The sequence below is a fragment of the Epinephelus moara genome, chromosome 16, assembly GCF_006386435.1.
Source record: "Epinephelus moara isolate mb chromosome 16, YSFRI_EMoa_1.0, whole genome shotgun sequence".
In the NCBI taxonomy this organism is placed as follows: Eukaryota; Metazoa; Chordata; class Actinopteri; order Perciformes; family Serranidae; genus Epinephelus; species Epinephelus moara.
In genome coordinates this window covers 32,046,704-32,074,173 of record NC_065521.1, presented here as the reverse complement: position 1 = coordinate 32,074,173, position 27,470 = coordinate 32,046,704, and the positions used below count along the sequence as shown (strand labels likewise).

At 41.2% G+C, this 27,470-nt stretch overlaps 1 protein-coding gene across 1 annotated transcript; it reads left to right on the top strand.

Moving 5' to 3' along the window:
* The first annotated feature begins 4,125 nt into the window (after positions 1–4,125).
* LOC126403161 (uncharacterized) lies at positions 4,126–17,684 on the top strand. The gene is made up of 17 exons (XM_050065666.1): positions 4,126–4,599; positions 5,807–5,822; positions 5,916–6,023; positions 6,133–6,218; positions 6,334–6,414; positions 6,496–6,598; positions 8,641–8,783; positions 9,784–9,852; positions 9,952–10,012; positions 13,406–13,587; positions 13,680–13,727; positions 13,807–13,852; positions 13,942–14,093; positions 14,183–14,254; positions 14,339–14,390; positions 14,497–14,604; positions 15,879–17,684. The coding sequence occupies exons 1-17, from the start codon at positions 4,513–4,515 to the stop codon at positions 16,730–16,732; spliced, it is 2,268 nt and encodes a 755-aa protein (XP_049921623.1). The 5' UTR covers positions 4,126–4,512; the 3' UTR covers positions 16,733–17,684.
* The last annotated feature ends 9,786 nt before the right edge of the window (positions 17,685–27,470 follow it).

Here is a 27,470-nt window from a genome sequence, read left to right as displayed (position 1 = left end):
GTGGGCTCTCATCAACCACAACCATCTTGAGCCGGTCTCAGCTGCCAAGGCTATCTCACTGGTGGCTTTCTTCAGATGTTTGGGCTCCAGGTCGACCCTCTGGAGGAAACAGGGCATCAATGTTGCTAGGAACCGGCAGCAGCCAACGTCGATGGGAAAATGGTTGCGTGCCATCCTTTGTCGAGAGCTTCATCAATCAGATCCTGGTACTCTGCTTTCTTCAGTTGGTAACAGGTGGCTAGCCTGTCCTCCCAGGGCACAGTGAGTTCGACTACTAAGATGGTTTTTGTGCTCCTGGGTAGTAGAACTACGTCTGGCCGGATCGAGGTTAATGACAAGTTTCCTCTTTAGATCCACTTGCATCTTCCGGTCAGACGCTCGCTGCTAAAATTTGTTGTTGAAGGATCCGCAGACCTCCCGAGCTTTATGTGTGTCCCCCCAAATGTTGAGAATAAATAAACAACACCCTTTCTTCCAAACACTAGGATTTGCACACCTTAATTAAAGTCATTGTTTGGGCTTTCCAGTTCATCTACACACAAGCAGTAGCTCCCCTGGAAATTGTTCATAGGGTTGACCAGATGAAGCCACTGGAAATCTGGGGTGGCACACCAAAACCAAGAGCCATAACTGAATTTCAGAAATTCTACTGCTGTTTTTGCTGTCAGTGTTAATATGAAGAGTTAAGGGATCACATGCTGACGTATTTTGGGTTCCTATTTCACAGTTATTGTTACTACTTATCTGATGTGCAGACCAAAAGCTTTTGACAAAATGAAAAGACACATTTCTTCCCTTGCTTCTCTCCACTTGAGTTACCTATCTGGCTGTCACCACTCTCTCCCCATGTCTTGCATTTGGCACAGCAGCTGAAGGGGCGGAGCTGTCCTCCCTCCCTGTCTCAACACGGTTCTCCTCGTCATCATCATTCACCTGAATATCACTATCTGAACTGTTAAAGGTAGTCTATCTGAGTAATGAAAGGATACTGTGCGACCTGTTCCTCTCTGCTGCCAAATTTTCTTCACTGATTCTTGGTGAAACAACTCTCTAAAAGATTTTGATATCATTTTTAGAAGTGCGACAATTTTGCACAAAAAAATAGACTCAGTGTACAAAGGCCTTAACAACCAGATATTTTGAGTTCCACAGCTACACTGCTCACAAAAATTAGAGGAACACGTAATCGTCACAGTATTACACCAAGTCCGTTAAACTTCAGGGATATCAATCTGTCCATTTAGGAAGCACAAGTGATTGTGAATCAGTTTCAGCTGCTTTGGTGCAAATGAAAGTGACAACAGGTGCAGTGGAGAGGCAAAAGCAAGACAACCCCCAAAAAGGAAATGGTTTTACATGTGGTGGCCACAGACAGTTGGTATCACAGATGAGAGCAGGTTCACACTGAGCACATGTGACACAATATGCTGCCTGTAACATCATCCAGTTTGGCCGTTTGTCAGTGATGGTCTGGGGAGGCATATCCTTGGAGGGGCTCACAGACCTCTATGTCATAGCCAACGGTACTCTGACTGTTGTTAGGTACCAGGATGAAAACCTCAGAGTGATTGTCAGACCTTACGCTGGTGCAGTGGGCCCTGGGGTCCTCCTGGTGCAGTGGGCCCTGGGGTCCTCCTGGTGCAGGACAATGCCCGGCCTCATGTGGCCACAGTGTGTAGGCAGTTCCTGTATGACGAAGGCATTGATGCCACTGACTGGCCCTCTCGTTCCTCTGACCTAAACCCAATTCAGCACCTATGGGGTGTTATGTATGGGTGCATCCGACGCCGCCAAGGACCGCCACAGACCGCCACAGACCAGGAGCTCAGTGATGCCCTGATCCAGGTCTGGGAGGAGATCCCCCAGGACTCCATCCACCGACTCATCAGGAGCATGCCCAGACGATGTCAGGAGTGCACACAGGCACGCAGGGGTCTTACACACTACTGAGTCACATTATGAATCGCCATGATAAAATTCAGGCAAGCTGCATCAATGTTTTACTCTGATTTTCGGTGTGATTTCGAATCCAGCCCTCAGTGGGTTGATGATTTTGGTTTCCACTGACTGTTGTTAAGTCATTTTGTTGTGAATGAATTACACAATGTACATCAGTAAATATTTTCAACTTGAATAATTCGTTCATCAAGATCTAAATCATTCATTTTTAGGCAGTGTATCTTGTTTTAATGTCTGATGTATCTATTTATTGACTTGTTTATTGACTGTAATGCAGTGTTCACATTAGGAGTGACACTGCAAATGGCCAGTGATATGAGGCTGCAAAATGATGCCCAACAATTGATGCTGCCGACGGGGGCACGCTACAAACCAAAGCTGAGTTGGCTCAACTTTTTCACAGTTGGCTGATGTTAGTCTAACTTAATGTGCATTGCAATGCACATGCGGATGCAATGGGCCGGCGAAATGTGATGTCAAAATGGGGCTCAGACATTGATTAAAAGAACGGATATTTGTGTGACCAAATACAAACTTTAGGTGATGTACAATGGAGGTGCTATGTGGCGAGTAGCTGACGCACACAAGCCCATGATGACGTAACTACATAAACAAACTCTTGAGCAAAACTTCAACTGTGACTCAGCTATAATGCAGCTGTGTATGCTGTTGTGTTGTCAGCAGGAGTGTGAACACAGCATAATGAACAAAATATTTACAAGCCTTCTCAGATTTAGGGGAGACTTGTAGGCATATAAGGCTCATAGAACCCATTGCCATTTACAGATGTTTAAGGGACCCCTTTTAAAATGGCATTGCCAGTTGTTCCCTTGCCAAAATTTAGCCTAAATTTGTATTATTTTTCCCCCTTCCCAACAAGTTATGCCGACATGGTCGGTACCAATGGATGTCTTAGGTGGTGTCGTTTCACCAGAAACCACTGCCTTCCTGTTAGCTTAAAAATGTGCACGCCACGCTCCTAAGACCCTGACACACCAAGCTGATGGTCGCTGTTGGTCAAAGTTTGGTCCTGGGTAAGTGTCTGTTGCCCTCGTCGCCCTCTGTTGGCTTTTTTTTTTTTTTTTTTTTGTCGATTCAACATCTTGAATCAGCGTAAGCAAAGTGGAGCCAGTCGGTGAATGAAATCACTCTGATTGGCAGCTCAGCGCACCAGAAGAGACACGGAAATGAGGAAAGTAAACAAAAAGCTAAAGTCAAGAGGGACTGAGACCAAAACAAACTTTATGAGGCAAGATTATTTTTCTTCAGCCACTGAGCTCTTAAGCAGAAATGTTCCTTGATGGTCTGTGTTATTGTTCACTGGCTCACATTAAGTATGCTCTGTTCCTCCAACATTAAATGGTGTTGTTAATGTGCTAACTGGCTAACTAGCATCAAGACCTTCTTCCGGTTTCCCTTTTATTATGACGATCACAGACACTGTGGAGGAGTATATCATCTCACGCAGCATGTATGCAGAACATACATGCTTGTTGGCCGTTAGCTTGGTGTGTTCATGTGCAACTTTTTGGACGAGATACAGCAACGTCGATCTCTGAAGTCGGTTTGATGTACCTGAGCCTTTAAGCCCAGGTACAGAGAGTTGTTGCACAGAGATGATACACTGTCTCATCTTGCATTGGTGTGAACGGGCAGGTTTTTAGACCGTTAAAGAACGGCGCATTGCAACTAGTTGCCTGTTTCAACTTGTCTCATCACGAATCTTTGGTCTGGACTGGGCTTTAAAGACAATGATGTTGATCTTCAATTGTCAGAAGGGGTCGTGCCCCCCTGGTCCCTCCTTGGGGGCGCCACTGCACGCAAGCTTCACACAATAGATATGTTTTCACTTTCACTAAAAGGGTATTTTTCTGTTGTAGTATCAAAAATAAGCCTGAAATCTACTGATTCATTGTTAAAAAAAACATGACAACTCTCAGGAGTGGGATGACTTTTTATAGACACTGTATGAATGAGTGAAGGTGGGAGGTGTCAAGGTGAAATTGTAGTATTATTGGAAACAGTTGTGAGAGAATGACTATGAAAGAGAGACCTTTGGTGCCCTTTAGCATCACTTCCTGACAGCTGGTACAAACAATGTTGGGTGAGGAGGTGTCATCCTTCATTAGTATAAACCCACCAGGTTTACGAGCACCGCGTTGCTGTGGGAGTATTATTTACTGTTATGGCCTCAGAGAGGTGAAACTGGGCTGGCTGTCAAAGCTGGCCTTTCTGCTCCCGCTGTCTGGGAGGCGGAGCTGAGGTGGCCGTGATCATTCATGCAAATCGAGGGTTTAGTCACAGAGACAGAGACAAAACAAGCAGGCAGCTCGGAGTGGCTGACAGGACGGCGTTCATGCGTGCGCTTCCTCAGGGAGTGCGCTCCAACCCACAGCGGCTCAAAACGGGCTACATGTTGGACAGGTTTCAACTCTCTAACAGCAGAAACAAGCTTCATGGACTAGCGGAGGAGCTACGGCTTCATGAGAGGACACAATGCTGACTTTTATAATGCCAACACATCCCGTGTTACTGGTGTTGCAGGTGTTGTAGATGTTTAAAATGCGTTTTGGCGTCGCGCTGGCATTCATCGCCATCGTGGTGTGTGCGCGGCTGCTGGAATGCACCACAACATGTCAGGTGAGTTCAACACAGGGGAGAAATATCTGTGAATGTTTTTAATATTTTATTAAAATTATTACATCCAAACACTGCTGCAGGAAGCATTCAGTCCAATTTGCTTCAGTTAAAGTATTAATGCCACGCTGTAAAAGTCCTGCATTGAAGATGTTACTCAACCAGTGTTGCTCAATACAATCTGGATAATGCATTCAAGCATTTAAAGTAACAGCACTCAATGCATAAAATAAAATAAAAGCAGCAGGTCCTTATATTTGAGAAGCTGGAGCCATGAAATGTCCTTGCATGCAATCTGGTCATTTTATAACATAGTAATTGTGCATTCTATATTGTATTTTGTACCATGCAGTGTGTACATACTGCCTCTATTATATTAGGCACGTGGATTTACTGTAGTCTGCATTGCACCTTGAGTTTTATTCTTATTTATTGCGTCTACTTGTAATGTGCAGGACTACAGATGGAGGTCTGATGCAACCCTGTTTCCATTTCTTGTAAATGATTAGTGTCATTGCACAATGTCCCCTAATAAATCAAAAAAACTAGCTAAGGCACCGACTGTCACTTAAATCTTTATTAAAACATTTTTGTGGCATTGACATGTCAGTTACAACAGCATAATACAATAATTGGCAAATAACAAGAGCTAAGGAAACAAAAACTGCCTGGATAAGCACACATTTTACAGCCTTAAAGATTAGTATACCTATTGATCATTATTCCAGTCCAGTGCTGTCTTTTTGAGTCTTGTATAGAGTCAATTGCCACTGCTGCTTCGTCGGTGGTGTTTCTTCACCCAAGTTCCTCATGATAGCTTTCTTGCTTGCTACTAGCTTTAAATTGTTCAAATATTTATCACTAACAATGACATTTTCTTCAGAAAATTGACTTAGATAAAGCACCAAACGACTGCAAGGAACCTCATGTCCTAGTATGTACTCAAGCTCTTTACATGCCATTTCCCAAACTACAGTTATTCTCTGACATTTCGGACATTTTCATATGGTTTGTGTGCAAAACTCTTACTTTGTAAAGTCAGAAAAATAATTGTAGTGGAGTTAAAAGTACAATATGCATCCAGAACCCTAACTGAAATTCGTTTTTTTATTTAAAGTGATGTATGGATGTAAATGTTCAAATGCATGTGCAGTTTTGTGAATGCTTGATATCCTAAACTTATGTTGTCTTTGTCTTTTCCGTACTTTAGATGGCAAATCAAAATGGTAAGTTTTGTTATTGATCTCACCACAATGATTCTCCTAGCATCATAAGTAAGAGTCGTAAGTGTCACTAATGCTCTTCTCTTGTCTGTGCAGATTATGTTGAGGGAGACTGTCCTGTGAAACTGACCCCAGTCCTGCCCCAGGACTCTACGATGATTTACTCTGAATGCGTCACTGTCCGTGTTTGGATGAAGGCTGAGGGTAAGGAGTCGAACCATAGCTGCAAAGTCCATTTTGTCCACATTTCATCAACTCTAACGCTGTCGTTGCTGCATGTCTGACAAATGTATGTCACAATGCTTTCTTTCAGACTTCTCTAAAAGCCCGAAGATTGAAATCCTCTCAAAATATAAAGATGTAATTTGGCCTACTTTGAAACAAAGGAAACGGCAAAAGGTTTGAATTTTCTCTTTGGAACTGCCCCAGACTGCATACATGCAAAATGTCATCATGAGCCTGCAGTTCATAGTAGTTAAAGAAGATTTCTCCTCCTATATTCTCTCTTTCTTAGCATGACAATGAAAAAAAACGCAGGGTTGTCAAGTGTGACAGGGGTGTCGCAGAACCACACAGCAACACTACTTTTGCTGCGGTAAGATGAATTTTCCCTCAAACACACTGAAGATGGTTTAATGAAGAGAAATCTAATGGTGGTTTTTTTTTATCTCGTCAGTGGGAGCTGGTACACGATTGTATCAAGACTGAAGCAAACCACGTTGTTTCTGTGTCCTACATCACTACATCATTGAGCTGCAGCGTCAGTTACACAGTTCCAGGTATAGTGTATGTAGGATTCCTGCCATCTGACCTCGTGCTTCACCTCTTTTGTTTTGTTTTTTCCTCTTTGCTACAGTTGATCTACCTTTTGCTTCCTGATTCATTCCACCTAATTTCCATACTTCTCAAAACATTCAGTGACCCCTCGTGCCCTGCGCATGGGGACATTGTTGCTCTGTATTTAGGGTGGAAATGTATCAGAATAACTTGGTTTTGTAGGGTTGCAGCATTAGAGTGGTTTCAGAGTATAACGTGATGTATAAGTTGAAGGTTATCATATTGTGTACATTTGCTTATCTACGATATTTGACAAAAAAAAAAAAAGCAACTGGACATTGAATCTCTGCTTTATTTGAGGTGTTCTCTAAGGGAAGACTTTTTACACATACTTCCATTAGCAAAATGGTTTCAAGTTTCAACCATAGTAATAAAACATTTGCTCAGCCAACAATACCCCCTCTGTTTTCACTCACGTAAGGGTCATTCTGACTGATGATAAGATAGTCATGTACAGTAGTTCCTGGTTGCTTGGAAGCGCTCTAGAGACCTATCCAGACAGGAAAGGACTGGTGCATGAATAAGTTGTCAGCTATTAAATTAATCAGCAACTTATCTGATAATCAACTAACTGGTTTGAGTAATTTTTTTAAGAAAATGAAGTTAAAATTGTCTAATTCCAACTTCTCGAATGTGAGTATCTTCTAGTTTCTTTGAATCCCTTTGGGCTGTGAACAAAACAGGACATGTGGAAACACATTTTTCACCTTTTTCCAAACAACTAACTGATTTATCAATAAAATAATTAAGAGATTAATTGACTGCAGCCTCCAGCGGGATTTGCACTCGTGCGGCAGACCCTACGCCGTAGCCTAAGCACGGACTCGTGCAATTTTGTGTCTGTGTCACTCTGCAGTTACACCTCCAAAACACTAGTTGGTCTCTGTGAAGTGCTGTAAAGTTTAGTTGATTCAAAACACACCAAAACACACATTAAACACATATTAAACATGGCTTAATAGAGACAATTTCAAACACAAGCACACAAGTCGGCTTCACTATCACTCTCAGCATTGACAGACAAAGCACTTGTCTTTATCTGGACACATTTTCCCCACAAATACAACATGCTAACGTTATTAGCACAAGCCTATGGCATTTTACATTGCATAACTTGGCCTAGCAGCTAGCGACCTTTTCCTCTTCTCATATAAAACCAGGGACACAACAACATTTAACAAAGGTAACGGTACATAATTGTGCTCCATTACAACTCACAAGATTCACAGACGAAACAACTGTCTGATACTAAACACGTTTTACAAACAAATACAACATGCTAACGATATTAGCGCCAGCCTATGCCATTATAGCTACATTGTATAAATTAGCCTAGCGGTAGATTTCCTCTACCCATGTGAAGCCAGGATAAATCACACACAAGACTTAAAATGCCATTTTGTGGAGGCTTTATTGTCTTTACAATTTATTGTTTCTTATCTGTGAAATAAAAGTAAATAAAAGCTTCGTTTCCACTGAGGGAGGTCTGCATCGCTGCGACGTGTTTACATTTCTGGGGAGGTGCACGTCAGGCTATGCCGTAGCTACGACATCGAACGCCGAAGTATAAATGCCGCATTATATGGCAGATTTTTTTATCCTCATACTCCACTTACAGCACCGAGGTTGATTAATCAGATGCTCCCAGATGTTCCTAGAACTAGACACAGAAACAGTGGTGACCGAGCCTTTGCGGTGGCTGTCCCTTAACTCTGGAACAGCTTGCCTATTCAAATAAACACTGCTCAGACTATGGAAAATTTAAGTCGCTGCTGAAGACCAACCTCTTAAAGTTGATGTACGATTGATTTGACACCTTAACTGACTTCATCCTCTGTTGTGCTGCATTTTTTTCTCTATTATGTTTATTTTTTTCTGTTCTTATTGTAAGTTTCTCCCTCAGTGCATCACCCATCTGTATGTTTTGATCTGTGAGCGGTGATGATTATATCCTCTGTTTTTTGTTTTTTTTTGTGTGACTTAGATCCTATACCAGACTTTGATCTGTCTGTGAACCAGTCGTCTAAATCCATCTCTGTCACTGTGGAGCCTGGAGACAAAGTCCACGCCAGATGGTGTTACCAAAGAACTGCATGGAACTGCGGAGCACCTTCCCCCCGGATTACTGTAAGTATCACAGGCACATTTATCTGCATATGTGCACTCTCATTTTTTATTTTTTAACACCTCCTTGCCAGCGATAGCCATGGGTTGTCCATCCCATTCCCGTGATATGGACGCGATATCTCAAGAAAAGCTTGAGGGGATTTCCTCAAATGTAGCACAAACGCCCACTTGGACTTAAAGATAAATCAGAATTTGGTCACCAAAGGTCACCGTCACCTCACAAAAAATGCTTGGCATGCAAATATGGCAGCATTTCACACACATGTGTAACAGGATAAAATGATGATGTGATGACATTTATATATACAAACGTTCAAAGTTTAACTTCACTTTGACATCATCTCCAAAAACACTTTCCTGGCCATTATTCAACGTCATATCTCAAGAACAGAAGGGGAGACGTTTGGTCGGATACTTGATAACTGATGACACTACTCTTGAAAGTGCTGATTATATAGATTTTCTGTGCTGTCAGCTCGAAAATGTGTGTGAAACATCCTTGTTTTATTTGAAACATTGTCTCCTGTCATGGTTACATATGAGTCTGGACAAACATGGATGCAAACTGTAACTTAAGTGGTTCACGAGTTATGCAAAACCAGGGGTTCTCAACCAGGGATCTACAGCGATCCTGGAGGAAGTTTCACGGGATCTTCAGAAAAATCGGGAATAATTTATTCTCACTATTTAATTTACTATACAAGTGAGACCAGTGTGTGTAAGAGTCAAAAGAGTGACTACTGTGATCAAAAGTTTCAGTTCCTCCACTGTTATTTCCTCAGCTGTAGTCTTAATCATATGTAACTTATATGAGATAAAGGTTATGAATTAATTGATGAGTCAGGGGGAAGGGGTGGAATAAATAGGTTGATACTTCCTCCTACTCCTTTTCAAAGAATTTGTGTTGTATATGGGAATCTGTTAAATGAGTTTTTTGTAGTAGTTATAGATGTTGCAGTAATTCAATTTTCTCAGTAACATATTTGTATGTTCTTCTCAGATCGATCCGTCTCAGTCTCGATCAGCTGTTCTTGACATCCCTTACCTGCTGCCCTGCGTGTGTGTGCAGGTACCTACAGCTTCATATCATTTCCTTTACACAGGCAAAATGATTATTGTTTAATCGGTTTCTTTTTCATGCCTGTGCACGTCTCGTCTGCATTGACAGGTATACTACACCCGCACAGATTCCCGCCGACACATAAAGTGCCCGTTTCAGAGCCTCACAGGTGAGTGTGACGGATGATTCATGTCAGAGTCAGACTGAAAATAAAAACATCTTGTTGGGAAATTTTTGTAATTTTAACATCGGTTTATAATTGCATGATTCAGAAGTAAAGAGCAGGGGTATTCCCCTTCATCTGTTTGGTGGTATCTCACGTTCTAAAATTAGTCTTTCGCAAGGCTAGCTTCAGATGTTGTTACAGATCATGATACTATCACTTACTCCATTTCTAACACTTCACTAACTTAGAGGTGTTTAAAATTATATCTCATCTAATGTAGGATTCTGCAGTGTGGTAAATCAAACCATTCCTGCAGACGGGCCTGATTAAGTTACAGGCCACATCTCCTAATGTTGGAATCAAGGGCGTTCCATGTTTGAGGCGTTACAGGAAAATACTGTAAACGATCAGGGAGTGGCCTTTACTGCGGTAACCTACGCCTTAAATCAATAGCGTTTTAAATGTGACACATTTAGCCGTTTTTTCCAGCTTTGAGGGGAAAACATGAGACTAAAAAATCTTTAATGCGGCGTGTTTTAATGCCTCACAGCTGCACTGATGGTCAGAGAGGTTACTGTATGTCTTTCCGGTTGTGTACTGTGAACTAGTGCACAAACATTAGTCTGTTTTCTTATTGCTGTCATTTTCCAAGTGTTACCAGGACGAGAACAGCAAGATGAGGTCAAATTTGAATTAATTATTGGCACAGATTCACTCGCTAGTTTTGATTTCAAGGGACAGTTCACCCCAAAAGTTGGAGTAACCACTTTTCTGACTGATAAAGATATTATTTAACTGTATGCATCAGCTACACACACGAGAAGCAAAGAAGCTCTTGTGGTTAACGCTGGGTAAATAGAGACACCTTCAGTATACAATGTAATGCAACACAGCAGCCACAAATAAATACTATCATGCTTTAATTAAAACAAGTTTGCTTTCTTTTCGCCTTCTAATTTGGTTGTTTAACTAATGAGGCTGTTGTTTGTATTCAAATCTTTAGTCAACTTCATGTGCAATTTTTTTTATAGAGGAGTTCAAGGGACAGGGCCCTCTAGATCAGTGGTTCCCAACCTTTTTCTTGAGGGACCCATATTTTTACCATTGTAGACTTTGGTGCGAAGTGCTTCACACAGTGCATAGAAATAAGACAACACAACAATATCAAGGAAAAAAAAACAAAAAAGTTACAAATCACAAAAATCAGGCATTAGAAGGTAAAGCTTTCCAATAAAGATATCTTTGTAAGCAGTGATTTAAAAATGGGTAATGTGCTAGCCAGCCTAGTCTCAGACAGAGAATTCCAGAGCCTCGGGGCCTCGATGACAAAAGCCTGGCCCCCTTTAGTTACCAGCCTTGATCTAGGGACGGCTAGTGAGGGTAGGCATGAGGATCTCAGGTCACGACTTGGAGCATAGGTAGTCAGAAGCTCAGCTATATAACTTGGCGCTAAACCATGTTGAGCTTTTAGGTGAGAATTGGGGCAATATGTGACCTATCGTATCAGACTTCTGTCTTAAAACAGTATTAGTGGAGCCCTGCTGCTGAGGCACTGAGAAAAACTTCAGATTGTAAGACACGGGATGACTTAACCTGCTTCTTCAATAGCTTCTACTTTAGTGGAAAATTATGAAAAAAAGTCACGTTATGAAAGTCTGTAGTAGACTGACCGAATGTAGAAAAACTGAGACATACTGTTGAATTTGCTCATCATTTTTCTTTCGTCTTTGTCTGGTAAATGGATGGAATGGATTTTCAGAATGAAAGAAAACTTTGAAGGGTTTGATATTTACAGGTGATTATGCAGTGGTTTCAGTGGTCCGGCCCACTTGTGATCAAATTGGGCTGTATGTGGCCCCTGAACTAAAATGAGTTTGACACCACTGATTTAAATTGTTTTGGTGTGAGTTGCAGAGTGTTGGAGATATCGGCTGTAGAGATGTCAAAAATGAATTTGAAAAACTCAAGAGCAATGTCTCTTTACAGAAATTATGATCTGGTTACTGAAGATAATCCACAGACCTTGTTGTGAGCAGTTTCATGTAGGAACTATTTTCTGTCTACCAAACTACACCCGCCAACTGCATCATAGTGCAGAAGGAAGTGTGCATCTACTCAAGGAGGAGAGGCTCGTGCTTGTTAACAGCACAAGATGTAAACATTAATTGCATCCTCCTCGGCTTAGCTGTAACGTTAGGGTAACTGCCCAGTGGTCCGATATCCCATTGGTCCGACAGCCCATTGTTCCGACCATATTAAACCCATTGTTCCGAAGTCCCGTTGTTCCGAAATCATCATGATGCCCTGTGGTTAAAGTCTGGTTAGGTTTAGGCACAAAAACCACTTGGTTAGGGTCAGGAAAAGGTCATGGTGTGGGTTAAAATGAAAAAGAAAGTGACAAACACATAAGCTGTGAGCCTGCTTTGCCTCAAGTCTTTCCCAGCTGACCCAGAGCTGGTCGCGGCGCACCATCAAGGTAGAAATACGCCCGCCGGGAGATGTTCAGCACCGCGGACCGTCGGACTAATGGGATGTCAGACCAATGACATGGACCCAACGTTAGCTAGGTCAGTGGTGCTAGGTGAGCTAGCAGTAGGTGTAAGCTTCCTCTTACATTTCACTTTCGCTTTTAACTTTCACTTTCCCTTCAGTGGAACTACTTCCACAGAAATAATTATATTGTTTCTGAAATGACAAGTTGCTAATCAGGTATTCTGCTGCAACTTTTTACGTTTGCAGCTTAACTTGAAAAGGGCAATTCGATAATTTGGGAAACAGGCATACTTGCTTTCCCAACGAGAGTTGGAAGATAAAGAATATCTTGTATTTGTATGGTAAATATTAGGCTACAGCCAACAGTCAGTTATGTTAGCTTAGCACAGAGAACTGGGGGAACAGCATACATGGCTCTGTCACTGTTCAGGGTCAAAAAATGGTTATGTAGAACTGTCACACAGAGCCACGCTAAATGTTTACCCTGTTTCCAGTTGCTAAGCTAACTACCTGGCTGTAGCTTCATTTTTACTGAGCAGATACGGGAGTGGCAGTCATCCTGTTATCTAACTCTTGGCAATAAAGTGTATAGGCATTAGTAAATTATTAGTAAACTATAAAACTACTGGGATATAAAAGCGCATTCATACATTTATATGTCAGTTTGATTGTGTTTACTGATACAGTATTCTGTAATTTTATGTTGGTAGAGTCCGAGGCCATAGCCATGGGTCAACCTGCCGAAGGGTCGGAGGTCATCCACACTTTTTAGCAGAATATTATTTTTAGTTAATATATTGAGGGAGACATTCTGAGCATATTTGAATACCGGTGGTTTTTGGCACAGCCAGGCACCTCGTTGTCACAGAGTTGTAACCCTCTGCGTCCACATTGTCTCAACAGATTTCAGAGATGTGTGGCCCTCCTCTGAAGTCACACTGTATGAGTCAAGTTTGAAGTGGAGCTCGGAGTGTCCTGCCAGCGACCTGAACGTCTCTGCCTCCCTCTGCTGGAGGCAAAACGAACACCTCTGCATACCTGTGCTCAACTCCACACTGCAGGACGAGGACGATGGAACAAACCTGGTACGTTTGGCAGAACTGCTGGTGGTATCGGTGATGGATTGAAATTAATCTGAAATTACTGAAATTAATACAGTGTTCTCAAATGCCCACAGATATACGACACATCTGCAGTGGACAAACACCCTCAGATGTGTGTGCAGGTGAGAATTATCCAAATGTGCTGTCCAGTTGTTTACATCTTAGCAGGAAACTGATTTATTTGTGTTCATTTTTTTGCAGTTTTCTCTACCAGGCAGCCATAATATCTATTGTCCCTTCCATCCTGGTGAGTCAAATGGTATAAAAAGAATCTTCCTATAGCTTTGAAGCGTCTCAGTGTGTCCATCTCTTGACTACCTCTCTTGTCCTTCACAGATATGTCTTCATGGGAGGTGTATATCAGACCAGGCAGGCAGAGTGTCTTTTTGTATCTCACCTCTAATGTTCCTGCAAAGTTCTCAGCTCAACTGTGCGTCCTTACTAACAGTGGATGTACGCCCATGGGGCAGGTCCACTCAGTGATAATGGTGAGCATACATACATGTTTGTGAGAGAGAAAGAGCTAAAGAGAGCAAAGACATGAGTGAATATGTGACTCTTATACTTCATTTTACAGGGAGGGAATATGACTGAGCTGAGGATAAACGTGCCTCTCACAAGCTTTCTTGCCGAGAAGCCATGTGTGCAGGTAAAGTGCATACCCGAGAAAGACGTCTCTGGACATGCTGCGTTACCTTTCTTTCTCTCCTTACTCTTTCCTTCTTCTCCGCAGGTGTGGCAATCGGATCCTGCTCTTCGTGGTAGGAGAATTCTGTGCCCAGACTGTGAGTCTACTCAAGATACATACACTTGCTCTCATCAGTTAACGAGTACATTAATGCACACACAACTCCTACAAAGAAAATAAACAAACTTTTTGGTTTTCTGCAGACACGCACAATCGATGGGGGATGTATGCTGTGGCAGCTTTAGTGTTTGTGGTTATTGTTGTGTTACTGGGAATTTTCATCCACCATCTCACCAAGAATGGAGCTGCAGGTTGGTTCAGTTGCCTCTGTGTCTTTGAGTGGTCGCATATATCCATCTCTTGATTTCAAATTGTCCAAAATCTGCTGCTATATTGCCTCGTTTTGTGTCCTTGATTAGCAACTGTGGTGCATTTACAATCTTAGAAGTATACTTTGCCCCCCAAATGACCATTTGTGTATCAGTTACTCCCCGTGTGTTACACTGAATTTGTGTAGAAACTTTGTTTTTCTTGCATGCCTCCGGTGACCGAAGAATCCAAAAATAGAGAAAATTGTAGATCACTGGTTCCCAACTGGTGGGTCGCAGTTCCGTTCTGAATAGACCGCAAGTGACTCAAGAATGTGTCAAGTTATCTGCTGTAGAGTGAGTGAATAACGGACAGCTACTTAACAGAGACAGCAAACTAGCTCGACGACATGGCCAAACGCAAGTATGACGCTGAATATATTAAACTGTGTGGATCTCGAACTAATGACTAAGGAGAAATCTGGACCCCATGGACGGACCAGTTGGGAACCACTGTTCTAGATGAACTGAAGTTATAGGCACCCACGTTTAATAAAAGCAAAGCTATATTTAAAAACATCTGTTCACAAACTCTCACACAGCTTGTGCAGTATAATCCAAGCCTCATTTGTCCAGTGTTCAGTAATTCCCAAACAGACAGCCCTTCCCGTTCTGACAGGGAACTAAAGTTAAAATGAAATTTATCTATCATCATCTTATCAAAGCCAGACTCCCTTAACGAAAACAGTAGTTATATCAGTAAGTTCATCACAATTTTATCACAGTGTCACCGTAATCTGATCACAGGAGCTGCTGGTCTACCGCTGCCTAGATCGGCATTTTGTTTGTGTTATTATGTAGCTTTGGTGTTTTAAAGGGTTCTTTTCTGATTTACCCAAGTCACACAATTGCACACACTAACTGATCGATGCAGTGGTAGACCAGCAGCTGCCATGCTTAGCGAGGTAAAATCATTGTTTTTGTCAATGGAGTCTGGCTTTGAAGAGAGCATTTCCCCATCTGAAAGGTCTGTCTGTTTGGGAAGCACTGAGAATACGACTGGATAAATGAGGCATGGATTATACGGCCCAAATTGTGTAAGTCTACCTAAGAAGTCAAGTAGAATGAAGTATAAGGTCAAAGAAACCCAAAATGTGATGTCCTCATATGAGGACACAGGGGATAGTGGAAGCATTCCTTTAAAGGAAGAATTGAAATTCAGCCAACAAATAATACACAATCTCTTTTTCCTCCCCTATCTTTTCCTTTATCTCCAGGTTTGCTCTGTATCCAGGAGCCAGTGTTGCTGGTGTGCTCATCGGAGCAGTCAGCCCACGTGTCTGCCGTGTGTGCATTAGCCTCTATCCTGCAGGGGGAGCTAAGTGCTGCGGTGCACATGGCTTTATGGGCTCAAACCTCACAAGCAAAGGCTGGGATTGGGACTGGGACTGGAGTGGCAGATCTGGGTCCACTCCCCTGGCTGTACGGGCAGTGGGAAGCTGTGCGTAAGGCACAAGGAAGAGTGCTGATTGTTTGGAGTCCTGATGCCAGAAAGATGTATGAGAAGTGGAGGGAGGAGAGGGCAAACATGGGTAAGACTGAGAGAAAAGAGGAGGGTTACGGCAAAGCAGAGGTGAGACATGAGAACATGACAGAAGAGGATTTGAAATTAAATGGAAGAAGATTGGGAAAATGGAAAAAAGACAAAGCTGCAGGAAAAAAAGATTATAAAATACGTGATGATAAAGACTTGTACACCCAGAGGGAACCTTCCTCAGTGATAACACCAGTGTTTACAGCTGCTCTGGCCTGCCTAGAGGGGGCACTGCAGGAGGGCAAATATCAAGGAGTGGCACTTGTTTACTTCCAGGGCCTTTGTCACAGCAGGGACATCCCAAAGGCCTTCAGAGGTGTCCCTCGGTACTGTTTACCACAGGATTTCAGGGGTTTAATACAGGAGCTTGGAGGGATGAGAAGACGGATAAAAACTGGTAAATTCCGGTGGCACTGCTGGCCCAGACTACTGTCTAAAGTAATGTCAATATGGCTGGCACGGCAGCTAGCCCAGAGACTACAAACACTGCTGCCTCAGACGCACAGAGAGAAAATGCAAAGGCTGCGTGTCACATAATCAGTGAAGATGATGTCAGATAAGACTCAGAGCAGGCTCAAGTTGCCACTGGCAGCCAACGTGGCAAGGCCAGGAACGGTGCAAGAGCACGAGCCGCTCCACGAGTCGCCATGGTGAGCAGAGAAACTTTAATCTCAAGTTTCACATGTCTGATGGGGACAGACTTTTGTTCTGCTGGAAACATGATACATATGCATTAGACATGGGAGCTGGTGTTTCATTGCGAGCACCTCGGAGCCAATCGCTCCGTAAGAACAGTCCAGTATTTGACACCATCATGTGCAAAGTACCACCACTTTTTTTGCATATTAAGGATAAGTAACTCCTGTCTCCTGCGTTAAGCGTCTAATAGTGGCTCTATTTGTTGCTTTCATGACTGAAGCCATAGTGGGCAGCTGTCCTATCTGCTGTATGTAAATATGATAAGCACTATGAAAATCTGTTTGCAAATTATACCTCATTTTCTGCATGTGTGCACTGAATGTTTGAAAGTCTTGTCATGGCACAGGTGAAAACTTTATGACTGCAGAACACAGGGACTTACAGATTTGCATACTGGTTTTCATATTAACAGGGACGTTGAACCAAAGCTGTCCCAGGATTTCCAGTGTAAGAGTGCAAGAGGTGGAAAGATAAAGAGACTTGTATTGGTACTGAAGCGCCCCTGATCATTTGGCAGTTAATTCACGTGGTCAGGTAATTTTACTTTTGCCTTTAGTGTGGGAGATCTGTTGTTACACATGTGCAAACATACTACTTCCTAAGAAGTATAAATGTGTGTGTTTGTTTTTGTGTTCCCCTCAGGCATACTGCACTTATTTATTCAGCAAACATGAGATTGCCCCTCGAGGAAATGTTTGTTCAAAACTGTTGGCATTAGAACATTTTCTATGGAAGATGATAAAAAAGCAGATGCAAAATATGATGCTAAATAAATAATGTTTTTAATATTACATAATCTTTTTTTCTGCATTCAGTGTTTCCATGTTATAACCTTCATGTGAATTTATGTCTCCGCACCACTGACAGCTCTGGCTGTAGGCATGATGTTTTCAGGCTGTCTGTCCGACAGTCCCGCTCTCGTGAATATGATATCTCAAGAACACCTTAAGGGGGTTACTTTAAATTTAGCACAAATGTCCATTTGGATGCAAAGATGAACTGATTAGATTTTGGCGGTCAAAGGTCAAGATCACTGTGACCTTGGGTCTTGTCATATCTCATGAATGCGACGTCTCAAGAAAGCCTTAAAGGAATTTCCTCAATTTTGGCACAAACATCCACTTGGACTCAACAGTGAACTGATTAGATTTTGGTGATCAAAGGTCAAGGTCACAATGACCTCACAAAACACTTTTTTGCCCATATAAATTCGTAGGCTAATTGTGAAAAAATTTCACACAAATGTGTAGTAGAATAACATCATGAAATATTGACATTGAAATCCAAAAGGTAAACTTCACTGTGACATCATAATGTTAACATCATATCTCAGGAACAGAAGGTGAGACATTTAGTTAGATACCGAATTGTTGACACTAATCTTGGGTGCCCACGTTGAAACTGTGCAGATTGTGTAGATCTTCTGCGCTGCCGTGTCGAAGATGTGTGTGAAGCATCCTTGTTTCAGAGTATGTTTCTTTGCAGCAACATCCATATTTGAGGCATCGTCAGCTGTCATGGCTACAAATGAGTCTGCACAGACAGGAATGTAAACTTTAATTGCAACATGACTGATTCACAGAGGCAAACAACTGCAAGGCAGTAACTCTAGTTTTAAACTTGTTTCATTACGAGTTCCGCCAAACCCACAGTTGTCAACCAGGATCCAAAAAAATGTCTGTCCGCCTGAGGCTACTAACCAACAGCCAAGATAAACACTCAGTACAGCCAAATGGAGAAACTAAAATACATCTCAAACATAAAATAGAATACATTTCTTAGGGTCTTAGATCGTTTCACTGCTCATTGTACTCTGACCTCTGGTCATAATATATTATATATTATTTGTTGTCAAAAAAAAACTGGCTCATGCACCTTTGAAGAGTCTCCTGAACAGGTGCGTAGGAAAAAACTTCAGCAGGTCAAGAAAGAAAAAAGATTCCTGCACACTGTTGCCAAACTTGCAAAATATTTAATGGGACAAGGCAGCTACGTTTCGGTCATTACAACTTGAAGCACTGAGTACAAGGCAGACTTAAATGATAAACAACTCAATAGGAGTAACCAATCACAGGCCAAGTAATCAGCATCACAAGCTGTGTGTGATTGGAAACAATCAACAAGATATACAACCCATCCAGATGACATGAAAACAATTATCACCATGAACAAAAGATAATTGAAAGAAAGAAAAGATACATCAAAAATACATTTAATACTCAAAATTCATAAAGAACAAAACCAAACAGTGTCAACATAAGGACCTTGATAAGAGGCAACACTGTATAAAACCTAACTAAGCTACAAAAGAGACCAATACAATGAAAAGTATTAAAGGGAGGAAAAATATTTTACAGGGAAGAAAAATTGCAGATCTAGAATCTAAGTCTAGGAGCAAATCTAAATTATGTCAGCAGTAAAATAAAAAGGGTAACTGCTGTCACAACAAATACATCACCAAAGAGCAGTGATTATACAATAGGTAAATATTTAGAAAAAGATATAGTAAACATATCTATAAATAGACGATCCAGTCAGTGTAATATGCTCTGCCAAGAGGAGCTTCAACGTCTGGATAATAAAAAAGACAGCATTATTTTAAGGTACATCAAAATGGTCACAAGGTTAGGATACAACAAGAAATAAGTAGCCCTGGGCAACATCGCAGCAAGTACTCAGAGCATCACACTGAGGAGCAACTCATCATTAAGGCCTTTTGGAGGAAGAGTTTGTAAAGTGAAGATCCAATAGGCTTCACGTCTCTTTAGCAACAGATCATGATCACCACCTCTAGGTGGTAACAAAACTTTTTCTATCCCATAAAACCGTAAGGAAGAAATGTCATGTTTTAGCTCATTAAAGTGAACAGCAACAGGATAATCCTGGTCACTCCTACGAATAGCACTCTTATGTTCACTAATGCGTTGTTTTAGTTTTCTGGTAGTTTTACCAACATAAGATAATCCACACGGACAACACAATAAATAAACAACGTGAGTAGAGGAGCAGGTGATGACACTTTTTATAGGGAATTTTTTTACCTGTATGTGAATGACAAAAGTGTGTCACTTTAGAGGAATTGTTACAGTATGCACAGTTTCCACAATTCTAATTTCCATTTGGGAGTGGACTGAGTAGAGTCTGTATAGGTTGCTCAGGACTGTTCTTGTATGTAAAATTAGCATGTACCAAAAAATCTCTCAAATTACGATCCCGTTTAAACACAAATAGAGTGGGATCTTTAAAAATAGAGGAAAGGTCAGGATCTGTCTGTAGAATATGCCAGTGTTTTTTAAAAACTGACTTGATGACATGAACTGCAAGAATAAGTAGTCATACAAGTGACAGAAAACTTTTTCTGGTTTCTTTTGCTGGTAGATAATAGTTCAGTGCGGGGTTTTTTGAGTGCTGTGTTGTAGATTTGGTCATCCGCGTTGAACAAATCTAGATTTCATATCAATAGCTTTTTCCATAAAGTCTGCAGTAGAATAACAGATCCTCCTTAATCTAAAAAATTGACTTTTAGGAAGACCTCTCTTCAATGGTGTGGGGTGGGAGCTGGTGGCTAATAAAAGTGTCTCTTTTCTATATAAAGTAGTAGACAAAGAACCAGCGCTCTTTCTCTTTTCTATATAAAGTAGTAGACAAAGAACCAGCGCTCTTGAAAACCCACATATCTAGAAAGTGTACCTTTTCTTTGCTGTAGTCCAGCGTAAAGTTTAAATGAACATCAAAGCTATTCAAAAGTGTAAGGAGCCCATTCAATTCATCAACATCAAAGCTATTCAAAAGTGTAAGGAGCCCATTCAATTCATCAAAGCTTCCCTAGTAAATACAAAAAATATCATCAATGTATCGGTACCATTTCAGTATCTTATTCAGATGGCTATTCTTGTCTGGATTGAAAACAAAAGCTTTTTCAAAGTAACCCATGAATAAATTTGCATAGTTCGGGGTGTGCAGTGTGTGCAGTCATCACTAATTATCAAGAAACCAACCATCAATAGAGTCACCCTTAGGCTACTAACAAACAGCCAAGATAAACATTCAATACAGCCAAATTGAGAAACTAAAATACATCTCAAACATAAAATAAAATACATTTCTTTGGGTCTTAGATCATATTAGTGTTTTATATTATTTGTTGTAGAATATGTATCAAAAGATTTGTTTATAAAGATTTATTTATGCTGTCTCCTATATTACTTTCTCTGTCCTCAATATGTTTATGAAATCATCCTAGTGGGCTATGTGAGGAATCCATACAGTCGATACATTAGCTGGTGATGGAACTATGTGGATAGAGCTGGATTTTAATCATCATTTTCCTCTTCTTCCTCATCATCATCCATAATTGTATGGATTTCATCAGCCATGTCATCCACATCTGTTTCCTCTTCTGCCAAGACATCAACGAGGGTTTTGGGGATGAAGTCCCCCTCAAACCATTGTGGTTCTAGCTTGCCAGTCTCCGTGTTTATATGAAATCCATGGTCGAGAGGGGATGGGATCTCCGGGTAGTGCTCATGTGCCCTCTTCCAGATGCATACCTGGAAGCTGACTCTTCTCATGTGCTGTAAGGGGACCCTCTGGCAAGGGGGAAAGGTCCAAAGATCAATGGAGAGACCCTGTCGAAGCTCAAGGCTTGAGCCACACATCTTCTTTACTTTAATCTCTCTTGCCTCATCAACCTTCTTGATTCGACGACTGAAACCATAGAGGCGGCACATGAACTCTTCAACACCACTGAGAATCCGCTCATCAAGCTCCCAAGAGTTCCCCACTTCAGCAAAGATCTGACTAATCTTTGAATTCTGATTCAGAATCTTCATTGGTTGCACCTTCCCTTTACCTTTAAATGCACTGGTGCAGTCAGCACCAGTGAATGCATGCAAGGCCAGGATGAGAAGGCAAGATGAGAAGTCGATACAACCTTTGAGATCAGAGCAGCATTCAATTTTTTGTTTCAGGTTATGGCTTGTGATCTCGGCAGCGACAGCTGCTTCTCCGAATTCTGTCAAGGTTTCATTATACAAAACTGTGAGATGAGCTAGTTTAACAACCTGGCCCTTTCCGATAACTTCAGTTTTTATATGGTCATGCACCTGAGTGAAAGCTTTGCTGATCAGTGCCTTATTTGTAGCTCTTTCAGACGCTGCAGCTGAAGTGTCAGGCTGGGGTGCTTGCTTTACTAAGTAATGCTTGTGATAGCAATCATGAAACTGTGCCTCCTTGGCAAATAGATCAACTCCTCTGATTTTGCACAACAAGTCTTCATCACCCAGTTCCATTGCTTTTTTCTCTATATTCTTGTATGCATTTGATTGGAATTTCTGCAAGCTGTATCTGTTGCCGGACACTTTCTTCACTGTGCTACTTCTGCAGAATATGCAATAACTGTCAAACAAAACTGAAGAATCCACATGCTCACGTGTCGGTCTAGTGGAGTCATTTTCTGCTTGACATTTGCTTAAAGCATGGTTAGCATCACAGAAAAACATGCATCGACAGTGTTTGTGATACCCACTGATTCACAAACATCTTGCATACCACCACAGTCAAACGTTTGTGTCTGAAGTTTCTTTTTCATATCATGGATAGCAGTAAATGCACTCAGTGGATCAGCCTTGGAAGACAAAGGTATGAACTTGTCATTTACTGTCCCCTTGCAACCATGCAGGATGCAGTTTTCCAGAGATGGCTGAGGTGGGGGCTGATTTTTCTTCCTCTTTGAAGAACTCTGGCCTGCTGTCCAGTCTTCATCATCTTGTTGTTGTTTCTTTGGCATGTTGCAACTATCTATCTAACTAAAATCATTATATTCATTACAACAGTGAAATATTGTGTATAAACACACACACACACACACACACACACACACACACACACACACACACACACACCATACCTGCCAACATTGGGTTGTGAAAACCAGGCCGATTTTTTCGGGTATCGGTGTACTGTTGTTGACTGTAGGCTGTCTCCCTCTCAACTGCTGGTTAATATATTATAAACATTTTGCAAAGTTTATCAAACTCAACTTACATTAATCAGATTACTCAAAGCTAAATGAACTAGCTAGCTAAAACAACAACACATACTGTTCTATATTACATTAGCCAACTACCAGTAGTATTAACTTTACCTAGCTAGCTCCTTCCCCCCTTACACTCATATGCACCCTAGTCCCTGTCTCATCTCTGTTTTACCTTTTACCATTCTGAAAAAAAAGAACGACAACAGAAAGAAACAACAATTCATTGCCTGGTTAGGAGAAACATAACCTTTCAGTTACAAATTCTTATTGGTAGGCGCATTGACATCAATAATGCTCTCAATCTCTTTCTATAGCCAGAAAATAAGATTAACTTACCACCAAGATGTCTTTGCTGAATAACTTCAGGTGGGTCGTGACGTGTAACAGGGTTAGCGTATTGGTTGGTTAGTGTGTTGATGTGTGTAACCTGGTCAGTGTGTTGTTTTATGTTGCATCTTGATACTCCAGTCTTCCTGGAGGGGCATATACCATAGTATTCACTTTTCATGTAATTCACTCCAGATAGTATAGCAGTACATAACTCAAGTCTCAACTATTGTTTAAGATATTATTTGAGATATCATTTAGATGCAATAAATAAGCTTAATCCCATTTGGAAGGTTAATGCTTGAAAGTTCTGTTTTCTCCGATTTGAGATACAGTGGAGAACTTTGGTCATAGCAGGTGTAATCTTCTAGATAGAAAGGTCATCTTGGGCTCCCACCCCACAACATATACATCTGAGGCAGTGAGATGTGTAATGAAATGCTTGAAAATAATCACTTTTGATAATGATGCAATTGCAGTACCTTAATATTTGCAATGACATCATTTTGCCAGAAACTTTTCCCAAAAAGGTTTTTTTTTGGTCCCTGAGACCAAACGGCCCCGAGTTGGGGGTGCTCCTTATCAGCTTGTGATGGCCCAAGGTATGGGATAACTGAAAATAATAGAGAAAAAAAGGTAGCAAAAAACATCCTGAGGGGTGGACCTGGCTCCCGGCCTAACAGGGATCCTTGAGGGAGTTTCAGGGGGTCTCCAGAAAAATATGCCCTAAAACTTAAATCAAAAGCCCAGTCCCAATTAAATGCCTAGACCTTTCAACAAATAAAGGCCAGTCTCAATTAGACGCCTGGTCTTGTTCCCAAGCAGTTAATTTTTTATAGAGGTTCTTCAGATGAATAAAACCAGGTTGTTGGCTATCTCAAATTATGTGTCCATCCCTCGAATTACCCTGTAAGTTATTCATATTCCTTCAGTCCATAAGGCCCCTCAGATCAAAAGATTCAAAAGGGTTTTTCATAAAAGTTATTCCAAGTTGTGAGTATTGTTTTAACAGGATAAAGTGGGGTTGTGTCGATATGCCAGGTGCTGTTGAGTGCCGAAAGTCTGCCCTCTGACGCACTGTCTGTCGGAGCTAGATCAAATGAATGATTCATAATTGACATATTATCTGAAGCCTAATTTTTCGTCTTTTGTTTCCAGTTGGAACAGTCAGATATCATCCTTTATATGGCACAAAAAAAATCACCCAGGATTAGTAAAAGTATATTACAGCAGCATTGTTATATTGGATGAGGAATGATGTCACTGATGTCAATAACCCTGAATGGGCAGTGTTGGAGGGCATCCATTGAGTCTACTTCCCCAACAGCTTTATAATCTTCCAAATTACCATTAAATCAGCCTATTTTGACTTTCTCATCTAATCCTGTGGTTATCCATTCACTTAAAGAAATGCATACAAAGATTTGATTCCATTGTTCTGTGTTCAAGTTGCCTGCTTTTATATATTTGGAAATAAAAAAGATCTTGATCAAAACAATTGTATTGTATTTCCTTATCTTTGCTGAGCAACAGTTTAGTGTGAAAGGAATTAAAGGCCTGTCCTAAATATAGGCCTGTTGATTTCAGTGATGTAAGCTAATGATAGCCCGGGCTATTATCTGAAGTTTTACAGTAGTCTATTTTTAGTATTTAATTTCCTGTCCAAGTGAGATAAGTGTAAGTGTCATGAGAGTGACTATTCTGATCAAAAGTTTCACTTCCTCCACTGTTATTTCCTCAATTGTAGTTGATGTCTATAAAAATTATTGTTTATATGAGATAAAGGTTATGAAATAATTGATGAGTCATAGAGAAGGAGTGGAATAAATAAGTGTACACTTCCTCCTTCTCCTTTTCATCCATGTAAGATTTAATTTGTGTTGTTTGTGAGAATATAGTCATTGAGTTTGTTGTAAAGGTTTATCGTATCATTTATTTCTTTTTCAATAGCTTTTTTTTGTTTTAATGTTCTAAATATAATCAATCAATCAATCTTCATCACATGGGGGTCCGTGACCTAATGTGTATCAAGTTAGGGGTCCTTGACACAAAAAAGGTTGAGAACCGCTGCACCGAACGACCACAACATTGATGAAACTCTAGTATTCTGCCGTTGACGGATCTGTGTGACAGACCAGCTTTACAAGATTCCTGAGGAAGTAAATCATCATTTACTGTTGATTTAACTCTGGAACACAGAGTTCAGCATGACGAGGTTTATCTCGTGTCTGAAGAGTAACTTCTGTTGTTGTTGACACTGAACATAGGCCAGACTTTTCACAGCTTTTATCAGGCTGACAGAAATTTTCATAATGTAAATTCAAGGTGTAAATTACACCGTGTAACAACCAGTAGACACCCCTACAAAGAACACTGTGTGTGGGCCAGTTTGGTCACATGGGAATAACTCTAGGCCATAAACACAAATACATTTAAGATCCACAGTGATTTTGCATTTTTATGACTTCTCACACTAAAGGGCACAGCACAGGTGGCAGGGCTCCACAGCAGATAAGCATTAACACAAATCAACTGACCCGCTCACTTTGATGGAGGTTAATGATTAAATTTTAGCACTCCAAATGAAAAACAACAGCCTTTGTGTTTAGAAGTGGGTGCAAAGGTGGTTTGGGGTTAATGGAGCAAGCCTGTAACCAAAAGTTTCATAGATATATTTTATTTCCTGCAACAGATGATCGTAAGTTGATTGGCATCCACATGCAGTTGAGCAATCCGTTGAAACTCCACCCGTGTACTCACTGAAGCACTTCAATGCTTCAAAAGAAAAAGAGGACAACAATGGCCAGTAACCAGTACACTGATGATACCACCTAGAAATATTTGACCACATCTGATGGGCTTATCAACAACACATTTTTTACTACTTTATTTTTATAGCTTGACATGACAGCTCATGACAGAAACAACACATACTTACATAAGGAAAACAGATATGAGAAGATCTGGACTGGCCTGTCTCACTGTGACTCATTCAGTGGTTTTCTCTCGTCGCTAATATCTAAACATGGTCCATTTCTCACAATTCTCTGCACATGGCTCCTCTTGACCTCTCATCCTATGAGTTAACTGTTCCATGCCATATATTTCAACCACAATTTTTAGCCATCCATCTTGTGTTGGGGATACATCTCTTCATAATGGTCTTTTTGTAAGCTGCCAACAAGATTTTCAAGAGATATCTGTCCTCTCTTAACACAATATCTTCCTTCATATTACCAAAGTAAAGACCCATACATGACCTGGGTATATAATGGCCTAGAGTTTTAATGATAAGAACAATTCCCCAAATCTGTACATTTTACAATAGAGACAAAATTCATGGGAATAGTCTGTCTTTATTGCCCCACATCCACTCACTCAGAGGTTGTCGAAATCCTGCGCTTGGGCAGTGGCTTGTGATGTCAGAAACCGACGAAAAAAGGCGTCCTTTAACGTTGGCATTAGGGATGCACCGATCCGATATCTGGATCGTATATTGGCCCGATATCACCAAAATAGATGGATCGGGTATCAGAAAATGCAACCTATACCTGAGGCGATCCTTTCCCTTTAGATCTATTGCAACGCGAGCTACGTCATACGTCATGGAGCGAAGGAGAGAATCTGCTGTATGGAGGTATTTCACACTATTTCACCTGCTGTTGCATAATTGTTTATTTTTGTTAAAAATAAATAGTTCGGGCATTGGTAGCGTAGTGGATAGTGCCGGCGCCCCACGTACAAAGGCGATGCCTCGCTGTAGCGGTCGCAGGTTCGACTCCGGCTTGCAACCCTTTGCTGCATGTCAACCCCCACTCTCTCTCTCTCACCCCATTTCAATCTGTCCTGTCCATTAAAGGCAAAAAAAAAAGTTCATCATTGCATTAATCTGTTTCATCTTGTTTCATTTTATCTTAGGAAAGAACTGCTTAGTCATCAATGCCTGATGCCTCTAGTCTTTTCTGTTCTACATGTAAAGGTATATAGCTTTTTAGGTCAACCATGGTATCGGTTCAGTATCAGGTATCAGCTGATACTCAAAGCCACAGCATCGGGACTGGTATCGAAACTGAAAAAGCTGGATCGGTGCATCTCTAGTTGGCATGATACGTGGCTGATTGCGGTTATACTTAAATGGTGCCCGACGGTGTCAGGGGGAAATGCAGCGGGACAAGGACGAATGTTAAGACGGCAAAAGTCCGACTAGGGCGG